Genomic DNA, 21,134 nt, shown 5'->3' on the forward strand with positions numbered 1-21,134 from the left:
TATATTGGTGTAGGCGCAGTGTTGGTACAACTCGTGTACCCACGAATACGATGCTGACAGCAAGTTTGGGGCCAACGACTGGTTTTCAAACGTATGAGTGGCTGTAACCTGACCGGTTCTGGCTTCGCCGAGTTGCATAGGTACGAACGTTTCCAACGGCAGGATGTCTGGCGAGAACCCAGAGTTTAGTCTGGTATCTTCAGCATTGCGGTCCTTACCTACGGGTTGACTGGTAAAGCTGACATTGAGCCCCCACAACTTTTTATCAAAGCATACATCGGCAAAAGCAACCCTTTGAGATGCTACCTTTGAATGCAATGCAGCAGATCAGACTCGATCTGTCTTTGCGAGAGATACGCGTCACCAAGCTCATGTAACATAAAATTCATGGTGGTGAACAAAGGGGCCTATAATGGATCAAAGGATTTCTACTACAAATATTCACAAAGAGGTCAGCCTCTCCCACATGACTTCTAAACTGTTGGTACAGGTTCTTTTCTCTCTTGGACCTCCAATTATACTCGCAGACCAATCTCCTCGGCATAGGGCAGCACGAACAAATCACCGACAGTTGAAACGGTGGCCTTGCCCTCAAGGAGAGTCTTGGCAGCCTGTCAAAGAAAGTATTAGTCTTATGGAATATTTGACAAAATTCGGGTCAGTTCTTACAGTTTTAATGGATTCAGCGGAGACACCATCGATAGCCTTGGCAATGGCAGCAGAGTCATAAGGCTTGCCGCTATTGACGATACCAGAGCCAGCAAGGGCGATGCTGGGTTGGCGGAGCTGGTTCTGGTTCAGAAGGTTAAACTTGGCGTAGGCAGCGGCCTTCTTGACGTCCTCCTGGCTCGCTTGGCCATCTGCTATGCTCTTGAGCACCTTAACAGTCTCCTCAGCACCCTTACGGACAGAGGGAGCAGGACCACTGAGCTGAACAGTAAGGAGGCCAGCATCGGAATAGATTAGGTTGGAGGTGTTGACAGTAAGACCGGAGGTACCAGCAGTGGCCTTGGCCAGGAGGCTAAAGCCAGGAGCCCACTTGATGGTGGACTGACCACCAAGGAGAGTAGCCAGCACAGCGTGCTCCGGCTTGGTAGAGTCGTAACCGGAGCCGGGGAAAGCAATAACAATAGAGTTGCCAGCACTAGAGCTTGTTCGTTGCTCACCACCAAAGTACTTGGTGGCTTCCGTCTTGAGATTTTGGCCACTTCGAGGGGCAGAAGGCACGTCCTTGAAGAACTGGCCAACCCACTTGGAGAGAGAATCGGGAGAGGCACCGTCGGCAATAAGAGCAATGTTGGGCTTAGCGTAAGCAACGTCGGCGTAGCTAGCAATGTACTCCTCGTTCAAGTACTTCTGGTAAGGAGTGGAGGAGCTGGGGAGGAGGGAGGAGCCGAGACCAGTGTGGAAGGCGATAGCGTGGGCGTTGTCGAGAGCAGTGGCGGCGACGTCGGCGTTGAGGACAGCCTGCTTGGCGTGGAGAACACGCTCAACATCCTCGTGGAACTCGTGAGCTAGCGATCCTCGTTAGTATAGCCCAGATGCGTATGTAGTGTACGGTTGAATGTTTACTCACTGGTATACTTGGTCAGAGAGATGACCTCAGCGAGGAGCTCGGTGAAGTAAGGCAGATCCTCGCGGAGAAAGCTAGCTTCGACGACAACAGCCTCCCTAGAGTGAGAGGAAGCTAATTGACCACCAAGAAGCTCAGACTCGCGAGTAATGCGAAGAGCAGATCGTCGCTGGGTGTTCTACATGGAGCCAGCAAATTAGCTCAAGTCCTTGATTTCCACTCGATTCTCTCGTCTCTCACCTTGAAGGCAAATTCGGCAAGGCCAACAGAAAGGCCAGGAAGAGGTTGGTAGCGAGTACCGGCCTTGGCCACCACAGCGAGCGTAGTAGTAGGGCCGTGAGCATCCCGCGAGGCGACCTTGAGGCCAGTCACATCCGAGGTCTCGTATGATCCGGTCGAAGCAGCGGCGGCGTAGGTACGTCGCTGGACGCGGCAGGCCTGGCGGGCAGCCTGCTGCGCAGTTCGCGCAAGGGACGATCTCGAGATCATATTCGCGGGTGATGGCGTAGGCAATTGGCGATCCTTCGGCCGTCTAGGTGAAGCAATTGATCTCCAAGAGAAGTGCCTCGTCGAAAAGGTCCCGTCTAATTTTCGGGCTACGGGACGAGTGAGAATGTCACGTGATTGCCCCGGTCAGCCAGATTTCCATCCGCGGCATTGGCTCATCAGTGCGACTTCAGCGACTTGGCGCCAGGGAAAGAATAAATACTAAGTGCCAAGGTACTAAGGTAGGTAGGTACCTACAAGTAGTACCTTACTCCGTCGTACCCAGCATTGAAGTTTTGAACCCCACTGAGGACAGGCCTACCAGCAGCTGACTTACAGCAATCAGAGTTGCAGGCAAAAATTGACTTATTAACGATCCATTAGCATTTGCGCCGGAGAAAAAAAAAGCATCCCAACCTTGTTGCTCTCTCGACTGCTTTTCCACCCTTTAACCTTACAGCTAGCATTGCTGAAAACGAAACTCTCGATTTATTCTTCTCAGGCTCTCAATTCTTCTTTTATAATTTTATGTCAATCAATGACGTTCCGGTAGCAAGTGTGAAGCTCTAGAGATAGTGAGAGGATCTCTAGGAGCAAGCAATGCTCGTTGTGAGTCGAAGCAGCTCGATTACCATTTAAGATATACCAGCTGACAGCCCCTTCACGGCAGACAAAACATGCCGCTGAGCTTTGTGCTCTCCTAGTCAATGATCTTCATGGCGAACTTCCTTCGGTACGTTATGTTTTATGCCGTAGTTGTCTGGGTACAAGTGAGGTTGTGGGGCTGACTTGCTCGTCGCAAACAGCGAATCTTGAATGCACTGCTCATAAAAGGCCGGTCGACCATTGCGCAACTGGCCCAACATACATCTCTCACACCGCGATACTTACGAAATGGTATCGCTGTTCTGATACAGCAAAATCTTCTTTACCACCACACAGACCCTAATACCGACATCACGTACTACCAAGCCGATGCTGACGCCTGTTACAACCTCGTACGATCAGGGAAGATCTTAGATGTGATTGAAAACCAATACGGCATCGCGGAGCGGGAACTCGCCCAGACTTTGATGCAGCTGGGTCACGCCCGAATCGCCGATCTTTCTCAAGCTTTCGGGTCGAGGGCGCCTAAGCTCAATGGACATGCTAACGGTGAACATAAAACCCACGATGGTCTCATCGAGTCAGAAAGTCACCTGAACTCTGTCCTTGTTCGCCTGATTCGAGCAGAAATCGTCGAGACTGTTCGGCCCGAAAGCTTCCGGAACCCTAAGGATGTCTATCGTGAGATCGAAGACGAAGTCACCAAACCTCGACCAGGCGAAAAGGTCACCAAAGGAAAGATCGAGGCTCAACGCGAGGTCATCGAACGCTCTAGAACATATAGAGACCAGCCCAAGACTTTGAAGCGTCAGCTTGACATGAGCGGGGGTCCCAAGCCAAAGAGACGGAAACTTGTTAATGGAGCAACGCAAAATGGTCATGCATACGATGCTCCAAAGCTGAACGTAAGAGCGCCCAATTATTTACGATTTGATTTCCCGACTGACATTTGACAGCCCAATGTGGTGATCAAGATAAACTATGAAAGATGCTTGGTTGAGCTGCGGAACCAGAGACTTGCAGAACTCGCAACAGAAATGCTTGGCGAAGTCACTGGTGAAGTTTACCGCGCAGTGCTCGATCTCTTGACCTCAGATTTTTCGAGGTGCCAGTCTGACCCGCTACTCGATGAAGTGACTCCTGGACAACAACCAGCTGTGACAACTATCGACATATTTGAGCACCTGGACGAAAATATCAACGTCCAAAATGGGATTGGCAAAACTCCAAGAGAAAAAATTGACTCACAGAGTGCTGAACGGATCAGGGAAACAGCGCCGGAGTCAGACGACGATTCTGACGATTCAGATGCCGGTCCTCCCGGTCGAAGAAAGGCGTTTGACGTTGACGATGAAGTTGATGAATGGGCTGGCGACAACCATGAGGGTACAGCTAATGGGGAACAAGAAAACAGAGTAAGATTTGAAGATACTACGAATGGAAACGAGACCCGAATCTCCCAGATGCGCCGTCATCTTCTTCTCCTCGCGGAAAGCAAGTATCCGTTCATCCGTCACTGTGGGATGTACGGCCGTGGGCAATGGACAGTGGACTTTGGTCGCCTCGTAGGCAAGCTGCGGGAAATCGAACTGGACGCTATTATTGAACAATCCCACGGTCGCCATGGTCTACGCTTGACCCGCATTCTTCGAGAGAAGGGCAAGCTTGATGAGAAAATGCTTCCAGCCGCCGCGCTCATGAAGAAGGGTGACGTGCAAGGCAAAATGCTCGCGATGCAGATGGCAGGTATAGTGGATGTTCAAGAAGTGCCCAAAGATAGCAGCCGACTTGCCAATCGAACCCTCTTCTTCTGGTATTTTGACAAAGAGCGAACCCAAACACAGGCACTGGATGACATTTACAAGGCTATGCTCCGATGCCTTCAAACCTTAGAGGTGGAGCGCCACAAGGAACGAAACATTCTTTCGTTTGTTGAGAGGAAGGACGTGCAAGGCAAAGAAGAGGAGGTCATGACCACAGAGCATTACAACAAATACAACAGGCATCTGGGAGTGCAGGACAAGCTTCTCGGTCAAGTCATGAGGCTAGATGAGTTGGTATCTGTGCTTCGTGATTACTGAGGAGTAGAAGGAGACGCCAATGCGTGTATATCTTCCTCAGCTCGAACCTCGCTTGGAATTGGCGGTTGGCGTGGATATCAGGTACTGACGTTGGGTACGGTTTGGCCTCATATCATCTCTGCATCCATATTTTAGATAGCAACTCACGAAAAGAACGCATTGAATCGCCTTTTTTCTTTTCCTCTTTTCTTTTGACATTTTTCTCGCCTTTGCTTCGTGACTTCGTGACCGTTTGATTTGTTGTTGAAGGTAGGACTTCGCGAAGTGTTGTGTGTGAGATGGCCATCAGCATGCATGTTCATATGGTCAGTAAGATATCGCTAACCTGTAGGCTGGTCTCTCTACCTGGTAATGCGTATTTGCTTACAGGGGAACTTTATGTTAGTTCTTGTAATAGAAGAAAGCCCGTACTCCAATTTCTATATCACTTTGCCCCCGGTAGTTTCTTTTGTTACTTCGAGACTATGACTTTGAGGCTAGAATATGGAGTTCTCGGCCTCCGGGAACGGCAGTATCCGGCTATCATGGCGTTACCTTCGCGATAAATATGAACCTTTTAAGTTTTCCTGGGTTCATCAGATGAAGACGGTTATAGAGGAACCGTCGCGGCTATAGGGTACCGTGATTATTTGTTAGTGGCTTGTAAAATAAACTGTGGCTCATGCTTGGCCGCTGTTGAGGGTCGGGATTCAAGAGTGGAGTCTCTCAAATCGCACCAGAGAAAAATCCAATGAAACCCGTACTCCGTAGACGGATAGCTACTAAATCAAAGCTCCACGATTCTCCGACGTCGGTACGGAGTACATACAACCGCAAATACGCCAGGGATTTAGCAAGGGCCAGGGGATTCCTAGGAACTAAAAAGAGATAAGTGCACTGAGCGACAGGAAAAATTTCCCAAGCAGCCAGCTCTTGAGTCTTATACCCGAACTCTTGCTCTCGCGACAAGCTCACGACTCCATTTTCCAAGTTTCTTGAAAAGTCTTGGGAAATACTGACAAAGAAGCGGCCTGATCTGATTCCTATTACTCTGCCCCATCAAGATGTCTCCCCCCGTCGCTCCTGGTCGCGAGAAGGAGTCTGGCCTGGCTCGTGTCCTCGGCTCCGGTACGTTTCACTCCAATTGAAACAGGCGAGAGTCCATGCTATTGCTTTACGGTTTCCTGCAATCAATATCTCTAGTTCGAGCTGACAAGATCTTTACAGGTTCCGCTGGTATTGCTGAGTTGGCCGTCTTCCATCCTGTACGGAACCCCACCTCTCTTGAGCACAAACAATTGCGACAAATGTTGGAGCTGATCACTAACCCCTCCACAAGGTCGACACCATTGCGAAGCGGTTGATGAGCAACCAGACCCGTGTAAGCGAATTGCCTCTCTTGACGCATGCCATCGGACAATGTATTGACAGCTTGGGCTCGTAGATATCCAGCGCCAGCGAGTTGAACAAGGTCATCTTCAAGGACAAGGCCACCGCTCCCTTCGGACGAAAATTCGTTTCCCTCTTCCCTGGACTGGGATATGCCGCCGGCTACAAGGTCCTACAGCGTGTGTACAAGTATGGTGGCCAGCCTGTTGCTCGTGATTACCTCTCCAAGCACTATGGAGCAGACTTCGAGAACGCCTTCGGCAAGAAGACCGGAAAAGCCATCATGCATTCTACTGCTGGAAGGTAGGACATGAATACCTCTGTTTGTTGAGAAGCTTGAACTGATGTGCCCCATAGTCTGATCGGTATTGGTGAGATCGTTCTCCTACCTCTTGACGTCCTCAAGATCAAACGCCAGACAAACCCCGAGGCTTTCCGTGGCCGTGGTGTCCTCAAGATCGTTGCCGATGAGGGTTTTGGCCTGTACCGTGGCTGGGGCTGGACAGCTGCTCGTAACGCCCCTGGATCTTTCGCTGTATGTGTGGCCTCTTCTCCTTGAGTTGATTCAGAAGACTGATTTGGCGTAGCTGTTTGGTGGATCTGCTTTTGCCAAGGAGTATATTTTCCATCTTGAGGATTACAACAAGGCCAGCTGGTTCCAGAACTTTATTGCTTCTATTGCTGGTGCTTCCGCTTCTCTGGTTGTCTCTGCTCCCCTTGACGTTATCAAGACCCGTATCCAGAACCGAAACTTCGACAACCCTGAGAGTGGCTTCCGAATTCTCTCCAATATGGCCAAGAATGAGGGCCCTGGAGCTTTCTTCAAAGGACTTGTCCCTAAGGTACGCTCACCGTCCTAGAAGTGATAGCCGTCTTTCTGCGGCCCGCCAGCTCCCGATCAACTCCCGTCCCCACTCAAGAACTTCTCGACGCTAACTTTTACGGCCCTGCAGCTCCTCATGACTGGTCCCAAGTTGGTTTTCTCTTTCTGGCTTGCCCAGACTTTGATTCCTGCCTTTGACATTGCATTCAAGAAGTAGAGATGAAATTATGCAATATTTGAATTCATGTTAAAGATTGATATACGAATCTAGATAGGTACTATCTGGACGCTGATAACGAAGACAGCTTAAATGGGAGTTTAGACGGATCAGGTTCTTAGGTTTGCTACGATAGACACGCCACTGCGCCGATATGAGAGGATCTGCTTCGCTTGGAAGCGAGGTAAACTGTTAGTGAAGCAGTGGGGAGGCACTCAACTCTGTATAAATAAGCGATTTGATTTGATAAATGCCATCCGTTCTAATCGGGAGATGCCTGTGGGACAGAACAAAACTCAAGGCCTAGGCGACAAAACCATATACGTAAGCCAGCGTGAGCTTGAGTTAAGCTTGAATGATTTCGTTTGGCTATCGTCTTATAAGATCTGAAGTTTTCTTTGGGGCTTGGGTCATACCTTATTGAAAGGCGTAATGTGGTGGTGCTGGACTTGCTTACTCTCAACGTCACCTATCTACCAGGGCATCAGAGCGGTAGGCACAGTTACTTTGTTTAGATTTGCTCGATGCAGCCGTGAGCAAGGCCATGATCCCTGTTAAATTCCACAATGGTGTAGTTTATAGGCCCCTCTTCACAGGGCGGTCCAAAGGCCCTCAATTCGTGGTGTGATCTGCTCGGTTGTGAGCTTGTGATTTGCCAATGTCAACTGGGGGTGCGGTACAACGACAGCCTAAGGTCGAGTTGATTATCAGTGCGGGAGGTTGCTCGGCAACCAACCAGGCCCGAAACAAAAAATAAACCAGGTTGCGGTTACGCAACGGACAGCCAAAGATTGAGTTATAGCTTCTCTCAACGCCATCTGAATTTAACAATGCAACCAACTTTGATGCTCTAACTTCATTCCCTCCAATTTCATCATCCTCTTGTATCTGATACCCCCTTGAATTGCTTGTTATACTACCTGCTTTCCTGCTTGTTAGTTGCAACGAGTATATTCAGATACGTACACCGCATTCCTCAATCCCCACCGACTTTTGTTTGCTCTCTTGTAAATAGCGTGGCTGCGGCGCCGTCCGCATTCTTGCCATTGAGACCAACACACTTCTCACATACCATTACTTGTTTCCAAGGAACCAGGACAGACATGTCATCTTCGGAGCGAGACAGTTCTTACGACGGGGACTTTCAGCTGAGACATCAACAGTCGGCTTCTTCAGATCCCAATATTCGAGCACTTGTTCCAATGTAAGTTTTCTTGTATATGCCCTCATGCGTCTCTTGCGCCGACTAACAGGGAACAGGTGGGACAGCTCTGACCCCGAACGCTGCCCCCCTCCGCTGCCTCTCAATCCGGGGTCGCCATTAACTTCACGGGTGGGAACTTCGAGCGCTATTGCATCTGCTCACGCTGCACTTAATGAGCGAGCGAGAGAAAGCACCATGGCTCCTACCAAGAGAATAGAGTCCCCGACAAAGGGACATCGCCGACTGCAATCTTCAGTTCGCGATATCAGCATGATGATCGAGGGTGCTAGCGGCCACAGCTCGCCATCGCGCTCCCCAGAGCGTCAACAACGCCCAGAGACGCCCTCTCGGTCGCGAGATTTTGATATTCGGCCAAACGAAAAGGACTCGGTAGTACCCAGCACGACGCCAGTACCTGGACCCAGCTTGACGCCGATTTTGCGTCCTGCAGTTCGACGGCCTCCTCCTCAAAGCATCCTCGGCGAAAACACACCGCCACAATCGTCCACCATGCTTGCTCTTCAACACATGACCTCATCCACGCCTGTCAAAGAACCGGAGAACCCTCTGACGGATATCACAAATGGCTCATTAACCTTGTCAAAAGGTCCCCAGAACCTAGAAGCGCTGTCTGATCAAATTCTCAGCCTGACTAGCATCGCGACAGGACTGCAGAAGGAGATGTCTCAGTTGAGCCGCCGAAGCAGGGACAATGCTACTGATCTTCTTAGCCTCAAGGAGGCTACAAATTCGAGAGATGAAGATATCCGTAGAAGCCTCAGAGAGCTTTTAGGAAGTCACGGCAATGGCAACGATGGCCACAGCAGGCTCCCTCCGGCTCGCGACCCCTTTGGAGGATATTACCTAGACAACAAGCCACACAACCTCTCTCCACCAAGCACCAGGGGCTTTCATCTCCCTAGAATTCCCTCTCCCAAGAGCTTTGGCGACTCAATTGAGCGAGGGTCCATCAGCACACCCTCTCTTGCTGGCTCTGAGGCGCCACCCTCCGTCATTCTTCTAGAGCGAATCATTCGGGAGATGGGCACCAAGGAAGGGCAGGAGTCTCTGCTCGGCCGCTTACAAGAAGTTTCCAATAAACTATCTGGCATGGCCACATCCCAGAAGCTGGATGAAGTCATTGAACAGGTGAAGGCTCAGTCCGAGCAGGCCATTATTCTCGGAAACTCTCTTGGCAGTCCCCATGTGAGCCGGTCTCGTAACCTCAGTTTTGAGTCTGAAAACAGCCGAAGTGATACCATGCCGGGCCAAGCAAGGAGTGCCGTTTCCCAGCGCGTCGAGCACATTATGAGGAATGAGGCTCGCCGAAATTCGGAGCCATCAGCTCGTGGTGCCGAGATTTTGAATGACGACCTCATAAGCATCATTCGCTCTGTCAAAGACAGTGTCTCTCAAGGTGGAGGTCTTACTGCCGAAGTCAAGGCTCTTGTCCGCGAACTGCGAGGCGAGGTCCTGGGCATGGGCCGCGAGATTGGCCGACGGCTCGAGCAGCAAGCATCTCGAAGAGGTGTTGAGGATCATGATACTCCAAGCAAAGATGAAGTCGCTCGTGTTATCGACGAGGGGCTTGAGCAAATGAAGGATCAGCTTAATCATGTTCTCCGCGAGCATAGACGCCAGTCAGCTGCTTCGGTCAACACTCAGAAAAGCGCTGTCGACTACCAAGAGATATACAATGCCATGAGAGCGGCCATCCAAGACAACGAGGCAACCAAGAGTAACTTACCTGACTTGAGCCGAGAAGATGTCATCGAAGCTGTCAGGGACGCCTGGGAGAACTATAAGCCTGAGATCGAAGTGCAGCAGCTCGGACTTGAGAGGGACGAAGTCTTGGCTTGTCTGAAGCAAGGCCTTCAGGAATATGCGCCCCGCGATGACCATCCTCCCGCTGTGACTCGGGACGAGGTTTTCACTGCTGTTGTAGATGGTCTAAAGCACTTTGTTCCTCCTCAGGTTGATCAACCCGCCACTCTTTCGAGGGAGGAAATCATCGACGCCGTTCGCGACTGCCTTGAGGAGTTTGAATTCCCTGTTGCCCCAGGTGCTGGAAACGACATCACTCATGAGGATGTTGTACACGCCGTTAGGGAAGGCCTCCAGGACCTCGATGTCCACTCCAGCCGGGCTCTGGTACCGGCTTCAGCGAGCAATGATGATGTTGCTGAACGCCTCCGGGAGATCATGGAATTTTTACGCCATGAGTTCAAGACATTGTCTGAAGAAACTAAGGAGACGGTCGCGGCTAATGGACGTGAGACCGAGCAGGTACGGGATGTGACCAAGGACGGTTTTGAGAACCTTCGCCAAGCTATGGAGAGTTATGTTGATCGTGCCACTGGCGCTGCTGGCCAGGAAGAGTTTATGGATGACCTTTTGAAGTCTCTGGAAGATTTCAAGGATGAGATGGCAGGCATTGTCTCAACCACCAACCAAGAGTCTCGTGAGCAGCTTCAGACTGAGCTCGAGGGTCTCCGCGAAATCGTCAACTCATCTATGGTGCCTGCGTTGCCACCTCAGACCAACAACACAGAGGTTCTGGAAGCTTTGAACACCGGCTTCAACAATTTGCGGCAAGAGGTTTTGCGACCACGCGCCGAGACAAGTGAAATCCTTGACGCACTCAATGACGGCCTCAACGACCTCCGGGCAGGTATGGACCGTGTCACGAACAAGCCTACCGACTTGACCGCCAATGACGAGATTCTCGAAGCACTCAAGACTGGACTCGACTCCGTCAGAGCTGACATTGAATCCATTCGCGACAGCAGTAATGACCGCGTCGTTGCCACGCTGGAGTCTACACCCCCTGCCAATGACGAAGTCCTTGAAGCACTGAAATCCGGACTCAGTGGCGTACGAGCTGATATCGAAGCCCTTCGAGATAGTCAGACAACGAAGGCGGTCGCTGTGGTTGAGCCAAAAGAGAACGACAAGGTTCTCGAGGCCTTGAAGAATGGCCTCGATGCTCTCCGTGTTGATATCGAAGCTATTCGTCTAAGCACATCTGAAAAGCCCGCTGCACCTGTCGACAACACCACCAACGACGAGGTGATCGAGGCTCTCAAGAACGGGCTTGACTCTCTCCGGGTCGATATTGAAGCTGTTCGTGACAGCAGCGAAAAGGCTATCGCACCGGTCGACAACTCGTCCAGCACAGAGTTCATCGAAGCTTTAAAGAACGGACTTGAGTCACTGAAAGCCGATATTGAATTATCTCGTGACAACAGCGATCGCGCTGCACTCGGAGAGGATGCTTCAAACGATGAGGTGATAGTTACTTTGAAGAATGGTCTTGATTCCCTCCATGCCGAGATCGCAGCTCTTGCAACCCAGGAGAAGCCTGATACTCCCATAGAGAACACTTCAAACGATGAAGTTATCGTCACCTTGAAGAATGGCCTGGACTGTCTTCATGCCGAAATAGTAGCAATCGCTACTGCCCAAAAGGAAGCAGCCGCCCCAGTCGACAACACCACCAATGACGAAGTCATCGAGGCCCTTAAGAATGGCCTCGATTCTTTACGAACCGACATCGAAGGACTTCAAGAAAGCAACCAGAAAGCTCTAGCCCCAGTTCCAGATGCTAAGCCCAACGACGAGGTTCTGGATGCTCTCAGGACAGGATTAGAGTCTCTCCGTTCAGATATCGAAACACTTCGAGAAAGTAACAATGAACGAGCCATTGCACCTGCAGAATCAGTCACCGACGAGAAGATCCTTGATGCTCTCAAAACCGGCCTTGAATCTGTTCGTTCCGACATTGAGGCTTTGCGGGATAGCAACAGTATGCGGGCCCTTGCAGCAGTGTCAACTGACAGGACAGGGGATGACGGACCTTCCGAAAAGATCAAATCGGATGACATCAAGAACCTCGAAGTGCTGATTGCAGGGCTTGCCATCAAGATCGACGCTGTCAAGTCTGAGAACGAGGCTGTTCAGAAAGATGATTTGTCTCGTATGGAGGATTTACTTCGCACAGTTCAGGACAGCGTCGACGAGATCGCCTCCCGGGAGACACTCACAAGATCGGCTTCAGTAAAAAAGAAGAAGGAGGATGGAGAAGAAGAGACCGCTCGTGCAATCGTGGGAGACGGCGATGAGCCTGCATCAAAGGAGGATATGCAAGCCATCGAGACTATCCTGCGTAACACCAAAGGTCAACTGGACGATCTGATTGATGGTGAGCAAGCCGTTCGAAAGGACCACATCGACAATGTGGAGGCCTTGCTTCTTGAGACTCGGGAGACTATGGGGTCCCTTACCACCCAATTGGAGACGGTGTGCCGCAAAGAGGAGGTCTCGGCCTTGGAAACTCTTATTGGCAAAGTCTCAACTAGACTTGATGAGATCAAGGAACACGCTACCAAAGAGAGTGAAAACCCCGACAAGGTCACCAAGGCTGATGTCGAGGCCATTGAAGCCTTAGCTCTTGAGGTCAAGACAGCTCTTGATACCTTTACCAGCACCGACCTCGCTCTCCTCGCTCGCAAGGAGGACATCACTAGCCTAGAGACTCTTCTTGTCAAGAAAGAAGATCTTGGTGGCCTAGAGTCTATAGTCAAAGACTTTCAGGAGAAGCTGGATACCACAGTTGACGCCCAGACCAAGGCAATCGCAGTCCGTGATGAGGAGACCACCTCCGTTGGCGAACGCGTCACTGAGGTCAAAACCTTCCTTGAGGAACTACAGGGAACCATCAACGTCAAGCTTGAAGAGGGCGCAACTGGCGTCGAGAGCATTAGCAAGCTCCTTGAGACTGTCGGCGAGAAGATCAATAAGAACGAGAACGTCCACCAGGACCTCAAGGACATGCTTGATACCATCAAGACTGAATTTGAGGACTCCAAGGCTGTCGTGTCTGGCGTCAAGGTCGAGTCTAACGAGAAACTTCAAGAGGCAACCGAGACGCTAAGCACCAAGATCGACGAGAAGATTGGTGACCTCATTGCCAAATATGAGACTCTACAGACTACTCTTGATGATAGAAGTAAGGTCAGCGAAGCCAGGGACGAAGCTATGGAGGCAGCCGTTGTAAGCTCTAAATCTGTCACAGATGAGCTCAAGCTTCTTATTGATACTCTGGGCTCTACTGTCACCGATTCTCTGGAGAAGATGGAGGAGGCTTCTAAGACTGTCTTCACCAAGGTCGAGGAGCTCGTGGCCCGCAGTGAACAGACTCACACCGAGGACAAGGCCGAACATCAGCAAACCCGCGACCAAATCACTGAGGCCTTGACGGCTGTTGAGAGCTTGAAAGGAGAGGTCAGCGAGTCTCATCCCAAGATGCTCGAATCTGTCAAGGATCTTCTTCTACTTGTCGGTGAACACTACGAACACTCCAAGTCTTCGACGAGCGAAATCCAGGACAAGATTGTCCAGCACAAGTCTCCTGAAGAGCTCATGACCCTCCTGACACTTCTCACTGACGATAAGTTTCACAATACGCATGTTCATGAGAAGTTGGATAAGCTTATCGAACAGATCTACGATGACTCGGAAGTCAAGGAACGCCTCGACAAAATCATCGAGGAAAAGTACAACGACACAGAGGTTCGGGAGAAACTAGACAAGATCATCGATGAGAAGTATGACGATTCTCAAGTGCATCAGAAGCTCGCTACCATAATCGAGTCCAAGTATGATGATTCGGAAATTCGGGAAAAGTTGGACAATATTATTGAATCTAAGTACGACGACGCCGAGGTGCGGGCTAGGCTTGACAAGATCATCGAAGAAAGATATGACGATGCGCCAATCAAGGAAATCCTTGGCGTACTTGTTGAGCAGAAGTACGACGATACGCCCATCCGTGACAAGCTTGACCTGATCATGGACTCCAAGTACGATGATACTTTGGTCCGTGAGAAGCTCGATCTGGTTTTGGATGGCCGATATGACGACGCTGTCGTGCAAGAGAAGCTCGATAAATTGGTCGACCACAGCGCTGTTGCTGATCATGCCTTTAGTCGCCTTGATACGCTGGACAAGGTTCATGCCTCGGTAGTCCAGACAGCTGCTGATATTTCCGAGTTCCTCTCAGCGCAGAAGCAGCGAATTGAGCAGGCTCACGAAGACCATACCAAAACTCTCCAAGAGACCATGGTGTCTGTGGAACGCAAGCTCGCCGAGAAGGATCACGTTGAGGCAGCAGTTGCAAGTCTCCGAGACGAGGAGGAGAGGCTTCGACAGAGTGTTATGACGCTGAGAACAGAACAGGAGAGTCTGATACGCCAGAAGACACGTTTGACTGGTGATGTCTCTTCCCTCGAGACGGCCCTTCATATGCGTAAAGAGGAACTCTACGACATGGAATCTCGTGCTGAAAACCTGGAGCGCCGGATCCTCGAGGGTGTTATGGACCATTCTCGAGTACTTCTCATGGCAAAGGCCAATAGGAACGGTGGCGATGCTATGAGCCGCAAACGTGTTAGAAAGCCTGCCAATGAAGAGGAGTCTCCGGAAGCAGGTGCACATGGCCGCAAGTCTATGGTGGGCATGGCACTGAATGCTAAACGCAATTTGGCTGCTCCAGTACAGAACGGAGCAGGTCGCAGGATCGTTTCGCTCAGCCAGATCAACAACAATGTAGCTTCTGGAGGGGTCAAGCGCAGCCAGAGCGTACGAACCCCTTTGGGCGGCGGTAAAACATACCGCAAACGAAGCTGGGGTGGTAATCTCGACAAAGGTCTCGCCGACAATGACAAAGAGAATACTGTCAATGAGACCGTCGAGGAGGTTGATGAGGCGGATGTCAAGTCGGCAACAGCGCCAGAGGCTCAAGAAGCCCCTACAGACGAGACAATCGTCATTGAATCGGCACCCAATGATGAGGAAGCGGCTGGTGGTGAGGGTGGCGACAGCGACAACGAAACCTTGAGACGAAGCAGTCGAGGCACCGTAGTTACGAACAGTACGGATATGTATACAGATGGTGACGAGTATAGTGAGTACAGTTATACCGAAAGCGAGTGGACAGAAAGCAATGTTGGGACTGATGCAGGATCAGTGCAAGGCAACGAGGTCGTGGTCTATGGGAATTAACGCAGAGGAGTAATGGCGACAAGCTTGATTTAGCTGGCATACCATGCATGTCTATCTTTGAGACGGGAACGAGACAACGGAGACTTGAGTTTGGTTTGGCGTGTTTTGTTTATTTGGCAAGGGCATTATTGATTGTATGACGAGCGAGCGTTCAGAATTGGCATGGGTTTTGATCGGACTGGAGACTTTTCCTTTTTTCCTTAGTATTCACAATCTGCTTAGGTCGGCTTTGACGAGAATAATGTTTTCTTGACAACTTTAGTAACAAAAAGAATGTACGAATCAATACCTTTACAGAGACTGCATGGCCTACAAAGGTCTAACTACCTACCAACCAAAGTGAGTTAAGCAAAACCGAGGTCCACTTGCATTGACTGCTCCAGCTGAATTGTCTTATCTTATCAGCAACCGAATTGAATGAGCCCCTCCAGCAACCGCGCCTAGCTACCTACGTATGTAGTAAACATATATTTTGCGAACCAAGCTTCTACAACGAACGTAATTCACGATTTGTCCCTCCGCACCGTCAATTAATTACAATTATCGACATGGATCAGACCCAAGCAGGGGGCCTCCTTGATCCCCCTGAGCTCACACCACTCGAGCAAGAGGTTTTAGACGAGTACGAACGCTTGGCCGATAACATGAACAAAGTGCGCCTGCCTCGTTGTGCTTAAATCAGAAGGGCAGACACATACTGACATTATTCCCAGCTCGCCACTGTCCTCGAACATCTTGCCTCGAACCCCAGTACAGAAATCCTTGATGGCCTTCGTGAGCTCGAGCGCAAGACGAGTCTTGCCTTTACTCTTCTCAAAGCCAGTGTTTACAGCATAGTGTTGCAGCAGGAGATTGACTGGGGTGATGGATCGACAGCGCAATGAGTTTGAATGAACCGAAGAAGAACGAGTGGTCAGCTTTGTGGTGGAAGAGACAAGGATTGATACCCAACCAAATATGATGCGCGAAACGATGCTTTCTTTCACATGGCAATACGACAGACATTTAATATCAAGTGACGATACACCACTATCTCTACCATTTCTACCATGCCGAGGGCATCACAGAAAGATTTCTCTATTACAGGCTACAGATACACATTTTTTCTTTGGTTATACAGGTGCTTTGTGTGAGAGTGGGTTTAGTATACAGCTCCTCCATAGTAGACCTTGCGCACATCCACCAGCTTCTTGCCACGGCCTATCGCGATCTGCTCGGGGTCAGGCTGGTTGGTCAGCGCTTGGTACGCCGCCTTGACAGAGTTCATGGGGTTCTTGGATCGGGGCATGCGAGCAGCGATGTCGTGGATACCGGCGGCGCGGCACATCTCGAAGATACGGTGAGGGCAGCGAAGTCCGAAGCCTGGGAGGGAGGAGGTTAGCTAGCAGATCGCATGGCTGCCAGTGATGAGTGGATACATACCGGGAGGACGGGCCATCAGCTCGACTACAGTGCCTGAAATCTTAGCAGACACATTACCATAGATGGTACGATTCTCATATCGTCGGACAGGTTTCATGTTGCGGATAGCCAACATCTGAGCTGTCTCCTCAGCCACACCGGCCTCAGTAGACTTTGCCATTCCAAGTCCTAGACGGCCATTGCCGTTGCCAGCGATGGCAACCACAGAGGTACTGCGGACCTTGCCCAAACGAGTTTGGTTGGAGACCCAACGAGTCACAAGACCTTTGGTCAGCAGCGAGCGAATGTCCTTGAGGCTCATGCCTGTCAGGCGCTTGATCTCCTGGTACTTGCCCGAGTCATCCTGGCCCTGATCCTCGGGGTCAACGGCGTGCTTGTACAAGCCTTTGACACCAGGGACCTTACCAAGATCAGGTGCCTCAGCCGTGTAAGTCCGATCAACGCCCGCGGGGCCATCCTGAATCAGCTCAAGGTTTGAGGGCTCGACCTCACCCTGACTGCTAAAACCAACAATCTTGTCGAGTTCGGCCTCCCATGCCTCGTCAACAGCCTCATCCAACTTCTCGGCCTGGGAACGAGTCATGAATTCAGGGCCCTTATCGTTTGCAGTGGGCTCAGGGCCATCCTCGGCGATGATGTAGCGTTTGATTAGCTCGGGGTCCTTTTCAATGTCCTTGAGCTCATCCTCAGTGAGATCTATCAAGTCCTCCCCCTGGCTCTCTTTCACACGCCGCAGTGCACGAACCATGGCTCGGGTAAGTTGATCGCTCGTCTTCTTGTCAGTGATCTTCATCATTTTTTGTCCGTAATTGTCGATCCATTCGCTCTTGTCAGGCCATTGTACCTCTCTCGGGTTGCCTTCGATCTCCGGCTTGATATCGTAGCGGGGGTCCAGCACGGTATAATCCTCGATATATGTTGGCTTGTAGGGATCGTCACGTAACCGACCCTGAATGATCATATCTTCAGGGCTGACGGCTTTCTCGCCTAACTCAATAGCCTCAAGCTGCTCTGGTGTGTAAGAGGCCTTGAGGTTCTCGAGATCCTGCTTGGACAGGTCGGCAAACTTGTCCTGCTTGTACTTGTCCATGCCCGCCGTGAATTCACCCGACTCCTTGATCAGACCTAGCTCTTGGGCCGTGACATTTCGAAACCGAGACTTTCGCTTCGACCTTGTTGGTGTGCTGTGGAATTGGCTGCATGGTACGAGAGGGACGGTAACTGAAGTGGTTCGAGATGAGGCAATGCACCTACCGAGGAGGTTGCGAGCCGGACGTGCGACGCTCATGGTCGGCACGAGGTTGAGGAGTATTATTTCGACGAGGGCCAGCGGCAATGGAAGAGGAGGAGGAGAAGGAAGTCGAATTTATTGGCGTTGCTCTCTCGCTCTCGTCCTCTCTCTCTCGTATCTCTCACACGAGCTAGAGATTTTTTGGGGACCCAAGAAATGGATGGTTCTCAATTGATATGATACCCCATGCGGTTAGCGGTTGCTGGACAAGGAAAGCCAATCAAATCGGGACATTCATCAACTTTACAATGACAGTCACCTAGAGCCGACACTGGAACTTCCATTCTCCGTACATAATCACGTGCTCTAGAGCACTGCTTGTCTAAATCAACCTCACCCATTGTCGGAACATTCCTTACTTAATAAAGCCACCGAACGTTCTCAACCACCTCAATGCGCCTCACTTCACATCAGTGACGCCATCAAGAGTGTAACTGAACGGTTTCTTCTTCTATTTAGGTACTAGCCGCTTGCTTCATCGTACTCTTACAATCGTATCGTCAGCCATAACCAATCATGAGCCACCTTCACATCAGTCGACTTTTGTTACAAGGTGAAACGTCTCAGTAACACCCCTGGGAGCCAAGCGACTGTAACGGGTCTTCCACCGCTGTCACCACTCACTGTGGGTGGACCATTTACCACATTTGCTTCGCGCCCCGTCTGTCGCCTTGCTCTTTTCCTCTTCCCATAGCTATCTCGATCTCTGTACGTCTTTTATTCTATTCCATTCAAAGAACATAATATCTTCCATTCCTATTCTGTACGTGACTGGCGCACTGTACGGCTTAATTTAATTTGAAAAATTCGGCATTCCTTTATCAAAAATACTCTGCTTAACACTACGACAACGACAACTTTATCGTCATAACCAAACATACCCCGACCTTCACGATGGGTCAATTCGACTGGTTCTCCTCTATCGGCGCTACAGACGAGGCTGTTGCTGTCCTCAACGACCAACCCATTATCTTCACCATCCTCTTGGTGGTTCTTGTGGCTGTTATTCTGCAAATCGTCCTTCTCTGGTACATTCACTATGCAACCATGAAGCCTGAGCAGCGCAAAGCAAAACAGGACAAGAAGGATAAGAAGAAAGCGGGCAAGACAGCCAAGCCAAGCAAATAAGCATCATCTATTCCTTCAGAAATTACCAACAGCAATCTTTGTCCCGGCCCACGACCCTCATTTGCAATCTCATCGACTTACATTCAACATTACATCTGCCTCACGATTTCTATAGAACAGGCTTCGGCGTCACCCTACGCTTGCCTCTCCCATATGCTATCTATAATATATGAATCTTTCTTGGAGCATCGCCAATTCCCGCCATTTTTATCAAATCTTTTTTTTTTTTTTTTTTCAATTTCGGGTGACACGTTTTCATCATCAGATGTTAGTCTAAGTTACACTGGCTGTTGCAGATCAGCCAGTGGTCCAGACTCGGGAAGTTTGCTGGGTCGACTCTTGTCTCTCGTCTTGCAAAGTCAATATTCTGTCTCATCCAAGCTTGCTCAAGTGGCATCTCATTCATAAATTCCATTGTGTCAAAACCAGTTCCAAGCTGACCAGCTTCACCAAGCCATGGCTCAGGCCAGCCTATGGAGGTTGGGCTGTTTGTAGCATTGCTCCGTAGATCTTGATCGATTCCGAGAACTTCGAGACTCAAATCAGTTATTGCTTCATGATGCTCCTTATCATTCGTAATGTCGAGGTACCCATCCATGATGTCCCAGCTTACATCCATCGTTGGAATGCTCTGACTTTTTTTATGCACGCATTCCCCTGATTCTGGCGCCTTTCTATCCACCGATTCAATTGGCGGCTGTAATCCAGGAACAACAAACCCTCGACCCGAAATGCGAGAATTTCGAGTCGGGAACATGATTCTTTCCATCGTTCTCCTATTTGTTGATGGAGGCACATTGACATGTCGAAGAAGTACTTCCCATGCCTTTCTTTCCAGTATGTCCACAGAGTCGTCTTTTCCACTCTGGGGGTGAGAATAAGCCTCGTAGCCCGATGCTAGATCAGTCACTTGCTGTCTGAGCACCGGGGATTCGGCATGCTGCATACTTGCTAAGGATGTGGCAATGGTGGGTAGTAGTTCGGCGTGGTCCAATATGCTCTGCTTCTTTTATCAGCGACCAAAATAGATAATTGCTGGGGCCCATACCTTGAGACAAGGCATATGAAATACTCCCGGCGCAAGCTTGGTGAGGCAGCAACAAACTCCGCATCCCCAGACTTGGTAGCCCCTGTACGACTTCTCAGGCGCCAGCATCAACTGCTCAAAGAGAATTCCGATTAGGGACGATGACTGCAGGCCTTTCAACACCTTGATGTCATTAACTGCATCCTCCCGGGAGAGAGTCTGCGAAGTAATCCCGCTCCCTTCTTCGCAAGGGGAGTTGAGACTGAACATGAAGTTGTCAATAGCTTGTTGGTCGACCAGGTCCAGAGTGCTTAGCAGATTGCTCTCGATACGGCCGCCGACCTTTTTCTTCTGCTTGACCCTCTTTTTCCGCCGCTTAATCGTCTTTAAACATTTTCTCGGATGTTCTTCTTCTTGAGAGACGTTGCGCACATCGATCGATAACATTAGTTTTCGAAATGCAGTGGTATAGGTGGAAACTGGGGCAACGAGAGCCGATGAGAGATCTGGGTGCTGGAGTGAGAAAGATAGAAGTCCAGGCTGCTGAACTGGATATGTCCGGTTGGGTCCAAGATGAACGCCCAGGCAGTCCCAAACCTGATCAACTCAGTTACAACTAACTCGAAAGTTTCAGAGAATAACTAACATACCTCGCAACCGCGGACTGCCTGGGCAATGGCATCGAGACTTTCCGTCTCAAGGATCGGATAGCCATTGAGTGCAATAGAAACCTCAAGGCAACAAGCGCCGGACCGAGCAATCCAAAGATGAGAATCTTCCACTGCCGAGGAGAGATCTCTGATCGTTGCAAAATGCGGTGCGCCATCAGGGGCATCAATATTAATC

General features: G+C 50.3%; 7 protein-coding genes across 7 annotated transcripts; 5 read left to right on the forward strand and 2 right to left on the reverse strand.

Annotated features, from left to right (window-relative positions):
* Positions 1-515: 515 nt before the first annotated feature.
* Positions 516-2,062, reverse strand: J7337_001416 (uncharacterized protein; the record flags this gene model as incomplete). The annotated part of the gene is made up of 4 exons (XM_044819157.1): positions 516-611; positions 670-1,514; positions 1,577-1,751; positions 1,814-2,062. The coding sequence occupies 4 exons, from the start codon at positions 2,060-2,062 to the stop codon at positions 516-518; spliced, it is 1,365 nt and encodes a 454-aa protein (XP_044686859.1).
* Positions 2,063-2,659: 597 nt separating this feature from the next.
* On the forward strand, positions 2,660-4,746 carry J7337_001417 (uncharacterized protein; the record flags this gene model as incomplete). Its single annotated transcript, XM_044819158.1, has 4 exons — positions 2,660-2,668; positions 2,730-2,792; positions 2,866-3,570; positions 3,622-4,746. The coding sequence occupies 4 exons, from the start codon at positions 2,660-2,662 to the stop codon at positions 4,744-4,746; spliced, it is 1,902 nt and encodes a 633-aa protein (XP_044686860.1).
* A 1,043-nt stretch (positions 4,747-5,789) lies between these two features.
* GGC1 (Mitochondrial GTP/GDP carrier protein 1) lies at positions 5,790-7,154 on the forward strand (the record flags this gene model as incomplete). The annotated part of the gene is made up of 7 exons (XM_044819159.1): positions 5,790-5,853; positions 5,953-5,990; positions 6,065-6,106; positions 6,170-6,417; positions 6,472-6,649; positions 6,702-6,956; positions 7,068-7,154. The coding sequence occupies 7 exons, from the start codon at positions 5,790-5,792 to the stop codon at positions 7,152-7,154; spliced, it is 912 nt and encodes a 303-aa protein (XP_044686861.1).
* A 1,103-nt stretch (positions 7,155-8,257) lies between these two features.
* Positions 8,258-15,420, forward strand: J7337_001419 (uncharacterized protein; the record flags this gene model as incomplete). Its single annotated transcript, XM_044819160.1, has 2 exons — positions 8,258-8,358; positions 8,415-15,420. The coding sequence occupies 2 exons, from the start codon at positions 8,258-8,260 to the stop codon at positions 15,418-15,420; spliced, it is 7,107 nt and encodes a 2,368-aa protein (XP_044686862.1).
* A 548-nt stretch (positions 15,421-15,968) lies between these two features.
* On the forward strand, positions 15,969-16,304 carry J7337_001420 (uncharacterized protein; the record flags this gene model as incomplete). Its single annotated transcript, XM_044819161.1, has 2 exons — positions 15,969-16,073; positions 16,134-16,304. The coding sequence occupies 2 exons, from the start codon at positions 15,969-15,971 to the stop codon at positions 16,302-16,304; spliced, it is 276 nt and encodes a 91-aa protein (XP_044686863.1).
* Positions 16,305-16,561: 257 nt separating this feature from the next.
* Positions 16,562-18,130, reverse strand: J7337_001421 (uncharacterized protein; the record flags this gene model as incomplete). The annotated part of the gene is made up of 2 exons (XM_044819162.1): positions 16,562-16,782; positions 16,843-18,130. 2 exons carry the CDS (start codon positions 18,128-18,130, stop codon positions 16,562-16,564), a joined length of 1,509 nt encoding a protein of 502 aa, XP_044686864.1.
* An 897-nt stretch (positions 18,131-19,027) lies between these two features.
* On the forward strand, positions 19,028-19,261 carry J7337_001422 (uncharacterized protein; the record flags this gene model as incomplete). Its single annotated transcript, XM_044819163.1, has 1 exon — positions 19,028-19,261. The coding sequence occupies one exon, from the start codon at positions 19,028-19,030 to the stop codon at positions 19,259-19,261; it is 234 nt and encodes a 77-aa protein (XP_044686865.1).
* Between the last annotated feature and the right edge of the window lie 1,873 nt (positions 19,262-21,134).

The sequence above is a fragment of the Fusarium musae genome, chromosome 1, assembly GCF_019915245.1.
Source record: "Fusarium musae strain F31 chromosome 1, whole genome shotgun sequence".
In the NCBI taxonomy this organism is placed as follows: domain Eukaryota; kingdom Fungi; phylum Ascomycota; class Sordariomycetes; order Hypocreales; family Nectriaceae; genus Fusarium; species Fusarium musae.